Source organism: Oratosquilla oratoria, chromosome 42 (assembly GCF_046742065.1).
Source record: "Oratosquilla oratoria isolate Oo_2021 chromosome 42, ASM4674206v1, whole genome shotgun sequence".
Taxonomy (NCBI): domain Eukaryota; kingdom Metazoa; phylum Arthropoda; class Malacostraca; order Stomatopoda; family Squillidae; genus Oratosquilla; species Oratosquilla oratoria.
In genome coordinates, this window is record NC_134818.1 from 35,987,606 (window position 1) to 36,001,876 (window position 14,271).

Here is a 14,271-nt window from a genome sequence, read left to right on the forward strand (position 1 = left end):
ACTATTTAATTTTATCATTTAGTTTGTCATTTACATATCTTTAACCCCTTCCATACGGTGCCGCACACGTAGGCGTCATGGGGAGCGAGTGTATTCGCGAGGCTGCCATATCGGCGTCTTGATTATATTTATTGTAGTCGCCCCTGTGTTTTTACATTCTCTCAAATGTGCCCTGAATCCCATTCTCTGTGGTATTCAAAATTCGCGGGTGAAAGAGAGAACGATCGATATAAGCGGTGACTATATTTTATGATGTGAGTATTATTACGACACGTCGTACGGCTGGCATTGGCTGCTGCCACTGAGATCTAAGTCCATGACGCCTACGTGTGCGGCACCGTATGGAAGGGGTTAAAAGAGTTGGTTGATCCTTGCATTTGTCTATTATATCTGTTTCTTAGTTTCTTTTTTCTTTCCTGTGTATATTCACATATTCATTCCTAAGTTTTATATATGTTTGCCATTTGGATGTTTTGCTGTCTTTTTTCCATTTTTTCCAGGCTTTGTCTCTTTTATCTTTCACCTCCCTGCACATTTTGTTATACCAGCACTTTATATAAATCTCTTTTTGATTCTTCTTTGGTACATATTTATCAATTACTTCCTTATACTTTTCTTTAGATATGTTCCATCTTTGTTTCCTCTTTTGAAAATTTTTACCAATTAGTGTTTTGAATTTTTTTTTTTTTAAGTTTTACAAAATCCATTTTGTTGTACATTAATCTCCCTACTCAATGTTTCTCATTTTGTCTCTTGTTGCTTTGTTCTTTTAGTTCAAACTCTATTAGTATGTGGTCACTCTTCCCAATTGGTGTCTTAAACTCCATTTTGTTCATGATATTAGGTTCAGAGGTGAATATTAAATCTAATTTCGATGGTTATTCACTGTTTCTATAGTGATGATTATATGGTTTAACGTCACAAACTCCCCCCCTATCGGAAGGCTAGGACGGTGCCCCTCACCGAGGGCTTTGTAGCGTGGAATTTTAATGAACCATACCCTTGGTTCAACTTAACTGGTGGCAGGATTCGAACCGCCATCCCCTCGACCTTCGCCACAAGTAATGACGCCCTAACCCGCTCAGCCATTGTGTTAAGGTATATTTGATTGTCAAATCCAGTCGCATGTTGCTCTAGAGTTCTTCTCCCCTTTTACTATTATTTCTTTCCAGATTATTTCCTTTGCTTTATAGTCACCCATAATCATTATGTTACCACCTCTTTCAGTAACTCAATTAGTGCATTCATTGTGTCCTCCAGTAATTTGGAATGATCACTAGTAGACCAGGCCTGTGGTTTGGGGGTACATACTACTACAAATTTTCTATTTTTCATATTATTATTTACAACTTTAATCATAATTAATTCTACATTATATTTGCCTTCTTTTGTCTTTGTCATATTTAAACCCTTTTTAGATCATATCATGACTCCTCCTCCCTGTTTATCCATTCTATTTTTCATCCAATAGTTGTATAGACCTTGTCCCACCATACTTGTTGATAGAGGACCTTTCAGTTTTGTCTCCACAATTCCCATAATGTCAGGTTTCTCGATTTCCAGATAGTCATTTAATTAATTAATTCCAGAAATCATACTGTCCATATTTGTGTAAGCCACTTTTAGTTTCATATTTTCTTCTCTTTTATGATTTGCATTTACATTTTTCTGATGTACCATTTTCTCAGTCTCAGATCCAATACTCTCCTAAAAAAAAAAAAATTTCTGTCTTTGTTCTTTTCTCGTTTCTTTCGCTGGCTATTCTTAGAGCCTTGTCTTTCTCCTTTTCCTCATCACTCATTTCCTTTTTTCGATAGTATCTCCAAAAAATAGCTTGTAAAGAAATTGTACAAGTAAAAAGCAAAAGAAACTGTCATTAAAGTAAAGAGAAAGAAAATTGGGTCAAATTGATAAAAAAAAAGTGTATAGTTGTTTATGGTATTAAAGAAAGACAATGTAGCAAGATATTTAAAAAAAGAAAAGAAAAAAGAGAGAGAGAGAAAGAAATAGCAAAAGAAATTCTGAAAGAGATGCAAGAGGATGGGCAAGAAATGGAAAAGGAAATAGAGGAAGTGCATAAAATTGGACTATAAAGAAACAAATAGACCACTAAATAATTAAACTAAGGCCTCAAAGGATAGAGGAAGAAGTACTAGCAAAAACAGCAAAGTTGGCAAAAAGCGAAAAATACAAATATGTGGATATAAAAAGAAATAAGTGATGAGAAAAAAAAAAGAGGGAAAAAACACTAAGAAATGAAGACAATGAAAAAACGAGAGAAGAACAGAGACCGAAAAGATTTTTTTTTTTTTTAGAGTACTAGGGCTGAGGCTGAGTATTTGGTATATATATATATAAAAAAAGGAAACACAGGAAACAAAAAAGGAGGAAAAATTAAAAAATTAAAACTAATGTATACCAACATAGGTGGCTTGATTTCAGGACTAAATGAATTAAGGGGATTGTCCATTAGAAAATTGAACTTTTTTAGTTTGGGGTAAAAGTGGCTGCGATTTTTTCCTTGTAACTGTCTTGTCTCAGAGAAGACATCACTGAGTTTTCAAGTCATTTATGCTTATACTTTTTTTTATTGTGATTTTTTTTTTTTCGAGGGGTAATTTTTGAAAATTTTGAAATTGATTCAAAGGATAGACCTTTGACTGGATATTGGTTATTTTTTGCCTTTATAATGGGCTAAGATAGATGAAGAAACGGAGGCAGAATTATGATGTTCTGATCAGTCTGTTATGAGAAAAAAAAATCCAAAGTTGATGAAAAAAAAAATGTATATATGAAAAAATCCAATTAGTCCTTGACAGGACATAAATCTGCCTCCAAATGTTCTCCCAATTATGCTGAATCCGAAAAGGATTTGCAGTTAAAAATCAGTGAAGGCATTTTGGATATGAATCAAGTTAAATGTGCAATTTTTGTTCATGGTTACTGGTCCCCTTTCATCATTAACCCCTTCCGTACGGTGCCGCACACGTAGGCGTCATGGGGAGCGAGTGTATTCGCGAGGCTGCCATATCGGCGTCTTGATTATATTTATTGTAGTCGCCCCTGTGTTTTTACATTCTCTCAAATGTGCCCTGAATCCCATTCTCTGTGGTATTCAAAATTCGCGGGTGAAAGAGAGAACGATCGATATAAGCGGTGACTATATTTTATGATGTGAGTATTATTACGACACGTCATACGGCTGGCATTGGCTGCTGCCACTGAGATCTAAGTCCATGACGCCTACGTGTGCGGCACCGTATGGAAGGGGTTAAGGATGTTATGGTGTTGAAAGGGTATCATAGGCACAACCCTACTCTTTGTTGCCAGCTTTTGATTAATTACAGGTTTATATGATGAATCCAGTTAGTATCCACCAGGGTTATATTGCACTTTTCCTTTTCTTGGCGCAATGCATCTTTGGCGACAGACGATCTTTATCTGCCATCCTAAGCTGTTTTATGGCATCACTGGTTGTTGTCCCTCTTGCTGATGGCATATATGCAAGTTCATAACCAAAGATGTGGTTGAGAACTGCAACTTGAGCACAGAATTGAACTCAAGCTGCTGAGGCAAACTTCCTCTTTGAACTCAAAGCCCAGATCTTTGCATGGAAGTTTTCATTTTGGTTTTGTGTCCTTCCCTTGAGGCATTTTTCTAAAAGCTCTATAGAGGTGAGGTCTTGATATATTGCCAGGATGGATTTCCGCTTCTCAGTGGGAATCTTTGCCAGGAATGGCTTCTTGACTCTGTGAGACTCGGGTACCTCTTGCCTGGTTAGTGCTCTCTGGAAAAAAACACCACGAGTCTTCTCCCTTAGGACAGTAAGAATGCAATGGCTTCTCATCTGTGCTGACAGAATGCAGGTAGGAGGCCATAATAGCTTTACGCATTGTCTGAACGTCAGTATTCACACAATCACGTATTGCCTTCCCATAATACTGTGTCAACTGTCACAGCATCTGTCAACATATTAGCTCGTATGCTATTATTTATCATACAAAAGCATAAATATTGTGCAAAATACACAGCTTCTTTTGTTAGCAAATATATGTAACAACAGAAAACGTAATATGCAGTACGCAGCGCACACGACCCAGCCACAGTAGGGTGGGGGGGTACTGTATTATATATTTTTTTAGATAGTAAAAATCAAGATACAGCTTCCATACTCAGCCATGAGATAGCTTATGAGCAACACTTTTAGAGGAAATATTTTCAGAATTTCGTATTTAAAAAAAAAAAATCGTGATTTTCTGATTGACGATCCCCTTAAACGATTATCAAGCAGAAGAGAAACCAGATATAATTGGAATTGACAAAATTAAAAGGTTCACTACCACCAAATACTGTGGGACAAGGTTTATAAAATCATTGGATAAAAAATAGAAAGGAGAAACAGTGGAGTTATGTTTTTGACTAAGAAAGGCTTAAATGTGACAAAGATAACAGAAGGAAATAATAATGTGGAATTGATTATGATAAGAGTTGAAAACAGCGATGTGAAAAGTAGAAAATTTGAAGTAATATAAGTGCCCTCAAAAACATATTCTTGGACAGAGAGTGATCATTCCAAAATGTTGGAAGACACAAAGCATGCATTAAATGAAATACTGAAAGGAGGAAACACTATATAATTATAGGTGACTTTAACTCTAAAGAAATATGTTGGGAGGAGACAACAGTGAAAGGTGGAGAGGACCTTTGGAGAAATGTACTACTGGACATGACCATTGAATACAATGACTCAGTGGATTAGAAAAAAAAAAAAAAAAAAGTATATAGAGAAGAACCATCAAGATTAGACTCAATATTCATGTTGGAGCCTGAAATTGTGGATAAAATGGAATACAAGAGAATTGCTGAAGTACATGAGACTTACCGTAGGTTAGTTGAGATGTGCTTCTGGTTTTATGAAGCAAATCAATTCTGCTGAAGGGTAAGCATTCAAATGAGATATGGTCCGCCCAGCCGGTCTGACAGTCTTTGAATAATACAAACACCCACATGATAACCTGGAACTTGATTATTTTGTAATGAAGAGATTCCCAGTTGGTTATGTGTAAGGGGAGGAGAGGAGGGCATATGAATGCTTACCCTTCAGCAGAATTGATTTGCTTCATAAAACCAGAAGCACATCTAAACTAACCTACAGTAAGTCTCATGTACTTCAGTAATTTTATATCAGCAAATCACAATTCTGCTGAGGGTTCGCAAACATATGAGGTTTTGAAGACATGTGGGTGTTGTGCCTCAGAAGTTCTTAGGCAGGTGAATTTGGGGCCGTTCCATAATTCTTCCATTTGAAATTTAGTGTGCCCAAGCTAATCCAGTACTGCATCTTGGAATGGGTCTCCCTCCTGTACAATTTCCTTGTTGTAGTGTTTGGCAAAGGTCGATTCTCTTGACCATCCAGCTTTGGACATGATGTGGCGTATAGGTACGAAAATGGATCTAGCGTGAGAGGCAGCAGCCGAGCGGACACTGCTCGCTGTGTATTTGGTAGAGTCAATTCCAGAGATAGTAAGTACATGCTTGATCCATCTTGCAATTGTGTCTCTTGATACCAGTTTGTGCGGTTTGATGAAGCTTATGAGGAGTCTTCCATCCTTCTTCCCTGTCTCGTCTCGGAGGCGTTCCGTTTTTCCAGATATGTGCGCAAAGTCCTACACACACACAAACTTTCGTCCATAGCGTAGGGAAAGAACTTCACAGACTGAATGTTAAATCCAGGGCGACATTGTTTAATGTTGTCCCCTAACCAGACTGAAATAGCTTCTTCCTTTATGATATTCTTGAGTACTAGTAAGTGTAGGGTCTGAACTCTGGCAGCTTGTGTAAGTGCCATCAGCATTACTAGTTTGAGTGTAAGTTCTTTCAGTGGGAGAGACTGTAAGGGTTCCAACTGTTTCATTTTTGTTAATACAGGTTTGACATCCCAGGTGTCCTTATATCTAGGCATTGAAGGCCTCAGGTTGAAAACTCCCCTCATTAACCTGATGACTAGGGGATGGTTGCCTGCCCTGCATCCGTCCACAACTATCCCCAGTGAGGATAGGGCCCCCCTTGCCGTGTTAATACTGTTGTAACCCACACCTCTGTGGAAAGTTTCTGTTAAGAAGTTTATGACGTCAGTTACAATGGGAGTAGTGGGATTGATGTCCCATCTATGACAAAATTGTGCCCACCTGTTGATATGTGATCTGTATTGTTTGCTAGTTCCGGGTTTCCATGATGCCAAGATAAGGTCCATACCTTTTTCAGATATGCCTCGTTCTCGCAGGCTTTCCCGGAAAGTAGACAGGCCATCAATCTGGTATGGGACATGATGGGATGTTCTTCCGTCGACAGGGGCCACACCAGCACTTTCTTTCTCCTCATTATGATTCTTGGATCTTCTACGAGCAGCCTGAGTAGTGCTCCCATCCAAGGCTGTGATGTCCAAAATGGAACTATCATCCAACCTCTAGCCCCTTCTGCTCTTAACTTCTGCAGGCATCTAGCAATCAGGGAGAAAGGGGGGAAAATGTAGATGAGACCTAATGTTGCCCAATTAAGGTTGAATGCATCACAATAATTTGATTCTGGGTCTGGCCTCTAGGAGCAAAACTGAGGCACTTGTTTGTTCAACCTAGATGCAAATAGATCAATGTTGGGTGTGCCAAAAATGATGCTTAATTTCTTAAAAATTTTCTCATCCAACTTCCATTCATGTCTGTCATTGAAGTTTCTGGATGCTGTATCAGCCAAAGTATTATCACTCCCTGAAATGAAGGAACATGTGATCCAGGCATCATTGTTTAGACACCAGTTCCAAATATCAGAGGAGACATTGTTACATGCTACCGACCTAGTGCCTCCCATTTCATTGATGTAGTTAACTGCTGTAGTGTTGTCACAGAAAACTTTGATGTGCTTTCCTCTGACCTCATTTGCAAAAGATTTTAATGTAAGGAGCACAGCTATGAGTTCCCGGGCATTAATATGAAGCTTCTTTTCCTCTGTCGTCCATCTTCCATTGACTGACTGATGATTCATGCAGCCACCCCAACCTAAGTCTGACATATCCCATACCAAGCCCTCTACACTCCATCCTCTCCTGATATCACCTTTTGCTCCCCCTGCCTAACCCCAACAACATCATGGAGAGTGGTCGGAGCCCTTGGCTCTGACCACCTTCCAATCATCATCACCACCAAAACAAGATGCACCCCAGCTGGCCACAGACACACTTACACCAATTACAAGAGAGCTAACTGGGAAGCCTTTACTGAAGAGACAGAACAACATTTTGAAACACTTAACAGTACACCAATCACAAACATAAACAATGCTGTGCACGCTTTTAACCCCTTCCATACCTTAATACAATCATACAAAACGCAGACAAGAGATACATCCCTAGAGGCAACAGAAAATCACACAACCCCAACTTCACACCAGAAATCCAAGACCTCATCAGACAACGTGACACACTTAAACACGATACCCCCACACCTATCCCTCAAAACATAGCAGACCAAATACAAACACTAAACACTATGATTGCCAATAAAATACATGAACAAAAAACACAACATTGGCAAAACTTTATCAATACACTTGATCACAAAACAAACACCAGCAAATTGTACAAAACACTCAACAGCATCACACTATCCAACACTAACACTACACGCTCTCACGCAGCAATAATCACAACAACAGATAATCTACCCTCAAACAGACAACAAGCAAACGCACTCATACGTCATTTTGCACAGACGAGCCATCTTACATCTCACCCTGACGACCGACGCACCATTCGACGTAAGAAAGACTTCCCCACAGACTCAGACTATACACCCTTCATAGACAGTCAGACAAAACTCATAATGCATAATCTCAAGCACTCATCTGCCTGTGGCCCTGATAACATAAGCAACATCCACCTAAAACACATTGGACCACAAGGTATACACGCACTCACAAACATTGCAAACTACAGCTATTCACACAACACTATACCCGACATCTGGAAGCATGGTAAAATAATCACCATTCCAAAACCGAACAAAGACCCAACAATCCCAACATCGCACCGCCCAATCACACTTCTCTGCACCCCCTCTAAAGTCATTGAACGCCTAATACTTAAACTTGTCACACCATATATTCCCCTTGCTGACTCACAACACGGCTTTAGGCCACTACACTCCACAAACACTCTTCTGACAAACCTCACACAAAGAATTTTTGATGGCATCAATTCAGATAGGCCCCACCACAGAACACTTCTTATAACATTGGACATTAGTAAAGCTTTTGATGCTATCCCCCGCCACAACCTAACAAATAAAATATATAACACAGACATGCACAATAACACCAAAAGATGGCTGGCCAATTATCTGGCAGGCAGGAATGCTCATGTGTCATATAATGGCCAATCATCGCACATCAGAAACATTAAGAACGGAGTACCACAGGGCTCAGTTCTATCCCCCACATTATTTAATCTATACATGCATGACTTACCCACGCCAGACACCTCAGAAATACAAATCTCTTCCTACGCAGACGACATAACAATCACATGCACACATTGTAACACAGACAAAGCTGCAGAAATAATCCAGCCTTACCTTGACACACTCAACACATGGTTCATCACAAACAGACTCAAAATAGCTCCAACCAAATCTACAGCAACACTTCTCACCAACTGGACAAAAGAACACAAATACATACCTCATCTCTACATCAACAACACTCTAATACCACACACAAACACACCGAAAATTCTTGGTGTAACATACGATACATCCATGTCTTTCAAACAACACCTCACAAACATAAAAAACAAATGCACACCTAGACTTAACGCACTTAAGTCAATCACAGGAACAACATTTGGACAAAACAAAGAAACTAATATAACAATATACAAACAATGCATACGCTCAGTGATGAATTATGCGAGTCCTGCATGGGCTCCTAATCTCAGTGAGACACACCACAACACCCTTCAAATCATACAAAACAAAGCCCTAAAAACAATTACAGGCTGCACAAATACATCACCTACAGACCATTTACACCATGAAACAAAAGTCCTCAAAGTCAAGGACCACCTCGACATGAGAGGCACACAAACACTTGCTGCAGCCACCACAAACACATCACACCCGCTACACTACATAGCAGAACACCCACACACACCAAGAAACATTAAAACTACACCCAAAGACCTTTATTACGCACAGATACTCTCTTCTCTTCCTCCACAACCACCAAATACCAGCCTCCGGAAACATATTCATAATCATATCACTCACCGCTCCATTAACACACTGAAAGACAACACACTGCTGCATGCCAGACCCCCTGATATCCACCCTTCTGAATCCTCTCTCCCACGAAAGGACAGAGTCCACTTGGCCAGACTGCGATGCGGTCACCACCCAGCACTTCTAAGCTACCAGAAGAGGCTGGACGACCGTGTTGTGAACAGCTGCCCAGGATGTAACACTTCACCCCATACCATACAACACATAATGGAAGACTGCATTATACACAATCATGCACGCAAACAACACAACATACACTCTATAAAGGATTTGTGGGAAAACCCAGTTTCGGCTGTGGCCTTCCTTGGGGAGACGGGACTGCTCGGACAGACAGTCTAGGGAACGACAACAACCTAAGTCTGAAGCATCTGAGTATAAGACAATTTCAGAAGTTGGGTCTCAACATGTTTGATCCACCAAGTCAGGTCAGTTTTCATTTCGTCAGTGATCAACATTTTATCCTCAAAGTTCCCATAACTCTTTCGCAATGCTGTAATCTTTGCCGATTCAAGGTGACGATAGTGTAACTTTCCAAGTTCCACAGCTGGGAAGGCAGCAACTAGAAGCCCGATCACCCTGGCTACTTCTCTGATTTTGTCACTAGTCTTAGCTATTAGTTGTTTACATCCAAGTAGAATTCTTTCTTTCCTACGTATTGGTAAGGTAACAATCATTTTGTCCGAGTCAATGACATTGCCAAGGTATTCAATACTTTTAGTGGGTTCTAGCACAGATTTCGCAACGTTAATACAGAAGCCCATTTTCGTGAGTAACTCAATGGTAGAATTAATGCAATCATAGCATCCAGAAAGAGAAGGACTGCACATGAGAGTGTCATCAATAAAGCTGGTGATGGTAAAGCCTTTTTCTCTTAAAGTAGCAAAGATAGGTTTCATGAGTTTGGTAAAAAGTCTGGGTCCCTCTGAGATTCCATTTGGGAGACAGGTGAACTGATAAACTTTGCCATACCATTGAAAACAAAGGAATTTTTGCTGTTCTTCCGCTATTCTAATAGGGTAGTAGGCATGTTTAAGATCCACAGATGCCATATAGTCCCCTTCATTTATCAGTCTGATAGCTTGTTCAAAGTTCTCCATTTTGAAATGGATATAGGGAAAGTGGTTGTTTAATTTTTTTAAATTGAGTACCATCCTATAATCTCCATCTTTTTTCTTCTTCAGAAATACAGGGGAAATGATCTGATCTGCCCTTCTCTTTGTTTCTTTTAAAACTTTAAGCTCCAATAATTTCGAAATTTCTTGTGATAGTATCATTTGTTCCGCCAGGCTAAAGTTATATTCCACATTCTCAAAACACAGGTAAGCGATATCATTGACATTAATATTCAGGTGACAATGTTTGACTATGTCTAGAATATATGTATCACTAGTGATTTTTTGCCACTCATGCACAAATTTGTGAAGGGAACCTGCCACAAAGTTGGTACTTGCTTGGTTTATTGTCGGGGAGTGCTGCGTCCCTTGCCTTTGGAGTTTTTTTAATCCAAGGCCTGCCGAGCGTAGTAAGGCCTCTGGTCTCCCCTATGTCTTAGCCTCCGCTGTCCATAGGGTTGAAATCTTGTGTGTCCTTTAAACTGGGTTCTTGTCTTCCCACTTCCAAACTTCCATGTGCCTGGCTTCCAGGATGGAAAGGGGGATTTGGCTTGCTTTTGAGTTTTTCCGCCTCTTCGATTTGTCTTGCGGATTGTGAGAGGTCATCCCCAAACAGAAAGTGTGACATGGGCACCTTGTCAGAGCATAGGTGTGAGTACTTTTGATTTATTTCCCGTTTGATGTTAAAACGGCGAACCAAGTTGTTACGGTAGTTGGCATGACCTAACAGTGCCAGAGCACCATTGATCATGCCCACCTCATGGGCCACCACAGCGTTACCTTCATCCTGGGCCACTTTGTCAAGCACCGAAAGTGACTTGATGATGATGGAAGCTGCCTTAGTTATATCTTTATTGACTTCCTTCATGTGTAAGTCTGCTTTTTTAGCGTCCTGTTTTAGCGCCTCAAAATTTGCATATTGCACTCAACTGGGGATAAAGCAGGGCAATTACCGGGCCTCGTGGTACTCTCGTCCTCCGCAATTTCTTTATAGGTGTCCTCCCTCATGCCGTGGTCAAATATTTGATTGACCATGTCCGCCATATGTTTGGCAACATCTCCGGAGACTTCTTCAACTGGGCCGAAAGCTTTAGAGGACTGCATCAAAATACTGCCAATGGGGAAATCTTCATGCAACTCACCTTCTTCACTGCTGTTTCCGTCGGAGATAAAACCCAAAAAGTTACGTGGAGAGGGCGTAACAGGCCCTGCTTCCTTCCTAGTTGAACTAGTGCCCGGTCTGGCATCGTTGTGGGTTTCCGGCCTCTGCGAAACATCTTGCCGCCTCTCCGCTTTTAGTTGATCCATATCACTCCTCAGTTCAGCGATGGCTTGCAGTACTGTGTGCTAAAGGGCTGAGGAGTCGTCATGTACTTGGAAAGCAGTATGTGACATGGGGCCGTCGGGGGTCGGGGGAGGGGGGTTGCCATGTCTTCTAGACTTCGATGCGTAGTGCCAACGCAAGTTTTTCTATCCCGATGGGAAGTACAGTTGCTTGACCTGCTTGATTTATGCTTGTATTTGCAAGAATGTTGGCTTGCTTCACCTCCGTGAGAGGAGGCGCCCGACTTCCTGCTTGTATGGGTATGCGTTTCGTTGGAAGACGACATGGCGGTTGTGACCGACGGAGTCGTATGCACGTTGTCATATGTACCTGATGATTTAGTGAGTTTCGTTAAAACTCAAAATGAGAGCGTCGTAAACACTTATTAGATGATAAAATTAGCATCGTAAATGCTATTATTATATTGCAAATTGAGTGTTGTAAACACTTGAATGCCTGGTCAAGCACTAGTAAGCAAGGATATGGTTGAAATCTACGTGCGACAGAGTAAGCAATCTTGACGACCGTTCAGCACGGCAGCGCGTAAGCAACTGTCGGACCGGCTGGGCAGAGCATATCTCATATGTTTGCGAACCCTCAGCAGAATTGTGATTTGCTGATATAAAATTAAGAGAGGAAGAGGAGGTGAATCAAGTAGAGAAGAAAAGGTAAAAGGTGCAGATGGAGAGATGATAATGGAAGAGAAGGCAGTAAGGGGAAGATGGGCAGAATATTTCAGGGAGTTGCTAAATATGAAGGAGGATAGGGAGGGAAAGATAGCTGCAGTGGGAAATGCTAAGAAAATGAGAGTGATGAGTGAGGAAAATGGAGGAGAAATAAGGAAGGATGAAGTGAAGGCAGTTGTTAAGATGATGAAAGAAGCAGGTAAGGCACCTGGTCTAGATGGATGCCATACAGAATGTCTAAAAAAAGGAGGTACAGTGATGGTGGACTGGTTGGTGAGGTTATTTAATGTTTGCTGGAGAGAGGGTAGAGTGCTGGAGGACTGGAGGAGTGCCTGTATAGTTCCACTTTACAAGGGAAAAAGGGGACAAGTGTGAATGTAGTAGTTTCAGAGGGATTAGCTTGTTAAGTGTAGTTGGGAAGGCTTATGGGAGGATCTTGATTGAGAGGATTATGAGAGGAACAGAGGGAGTAATTGGTGAGGAACAGTGTGGATTTAGGACAGGTAGAGGTTGTGTAGATCAGATTTTTGTGATAAGATATGTGAGAAAGCTATAGGAAAGGGGAAGGATGTTTTTTGGGCTTTTATGGTTCTGGAAAAGGCTTACGACAGGGTAGACAGAAAGGCAGTATGGGAGGTAATGCAGATATACAGGATAGGAGGAAAGCTTCTAGGAGCTGTCAAGAGTTTTTACGAGAGTAGTAGAGCTTGTGTCAGGATTAGAAATGGAGAGATTGAGTGGTTTGAGGTAAAGGTGGGACTTCGTCAAGGATGCGTTATGTCGCCCTGGCTGTTCAACTTATATATGGATGGGGTAGTGCAAGATGTAAATGCAAGGGTAGTGGGTCAGGGATTGGAGATGGTTAAAGAAAATGGAGAAAAGTGGGAGGTGAGCCAGCTATTGTTTGTGGACGACACTGCGCTTGTGGCAGGATCGGAGGAGGGATTGAGGAAGCTGGTGACAGAGTTTGGGAGAGTGTGTGATAGAAGAAAGCTGAAGATAAATGTGGGTAAAAGTAAGGTGATGAGATGTACAAGGGGTGAAAGTGGCAGTAGACTGGAAGTGAGCATTAACCCCTTCAATACAGGCCACATCGCATGTCTGGCAGCATTAGCTGCCAGACGTGCAATGTTGCGTCATAATACTCGCATGATAGAAAATAAAGTCACTGCTCTATCGCTCGTTCTCTTTCACCCGTGAATTTTGATAACCATAGAAAATATGATGAAGCCAGTTTACAGAGTATGGGGGTCACGCAGGTACAACTACAATAAATATAATCAAGACGCCGACATCGGCATCCTCACATACCCACTTGCTCCTCATGACGCCTACGTAGGCATCACCGTATGGAAGGGGTTAAGGGAGAGCGACTGGAGGAAGTGGATAGTTTTAGATACTTTGGTGCAAATGTGGCAGGAAAAGGTGGAGTGAAGGTGGAGGTAGAATGTAGATTGAGAGAAGCGAGTAAATGCCTTGGTGGATTAAAAAGTGTAATGAGGAATAGACATTTGGGAATGGATGCTAAGAGGAGACTGTATTTAGCTAGTTGTATTTACCTAGTTGTATTTTGCGGGAAGGGGAGCTATGCTCGTGTTGTCCCACCATTGTATCTCTCAGTGTCTAGTTTGCTTTTAAACTCGTGAATGGTTTTTGCGCTTACTATTTCATTATCCAGTTTGTTCCAAGTGTCTAAAACTCTATGTGGAAAACTGTTTTTCTTCAGTTCTCTTCTATAGCTATGTTTTCTTAATTTCCTTCCATGTCCTCTTGTGTTTCTCTTGTCCCAGTTTAGTAATTCTTCTCTATCAAGTATCTCT

The 14,271-nt window shown here is 40.9% G+C and overlaps 2 protein-coding genes and 2 pseudogenes across 8 annotated transcripts in view; 1 reads left to right on the top strand and 3 right to left on the bottom strand.

Annotated features, from left to right (window-relative positions):
* LOC143021745 (SID1 transmembrane family member 1-like) overlaps positions 1–14,271 on the top strand; it is a 407,746-nt gene that overhangs the window by 295,002 nt on the left and 98,473 nt on the right. The gene's annotated exons all lie outside the window — the stretch shown is intronic.
* Positions 1,732–6,445, bottom strand: LOC143021364 (uncharacterized; annotated as a pseudogene).
* The window catches only part of LOC143021751 (uncharacterized), a 30,856-nt gene continuing 22,916 nt past the window's right edge, over positions 6,332–14,271 (bottom strand). The window contains exon 2 of the mRNA XM_076179455.1: positions 6,332–7,361. Coding sequence (XP_076035570.1) covers positions 6,598–7,065 — 468 coding nt within the window. The 5' untranslated portion in view covers positions 7,066–7,361 and the 3' untranslated portion in view covers positions 6,332–6,597. The remainder of the gene's footprint in view (positions 7,362–14,271) is intronic.
* On the bottom strand, positions 10,878–11,749 carry LOC143021365 (uncharacterized; annotated as a pseudogene).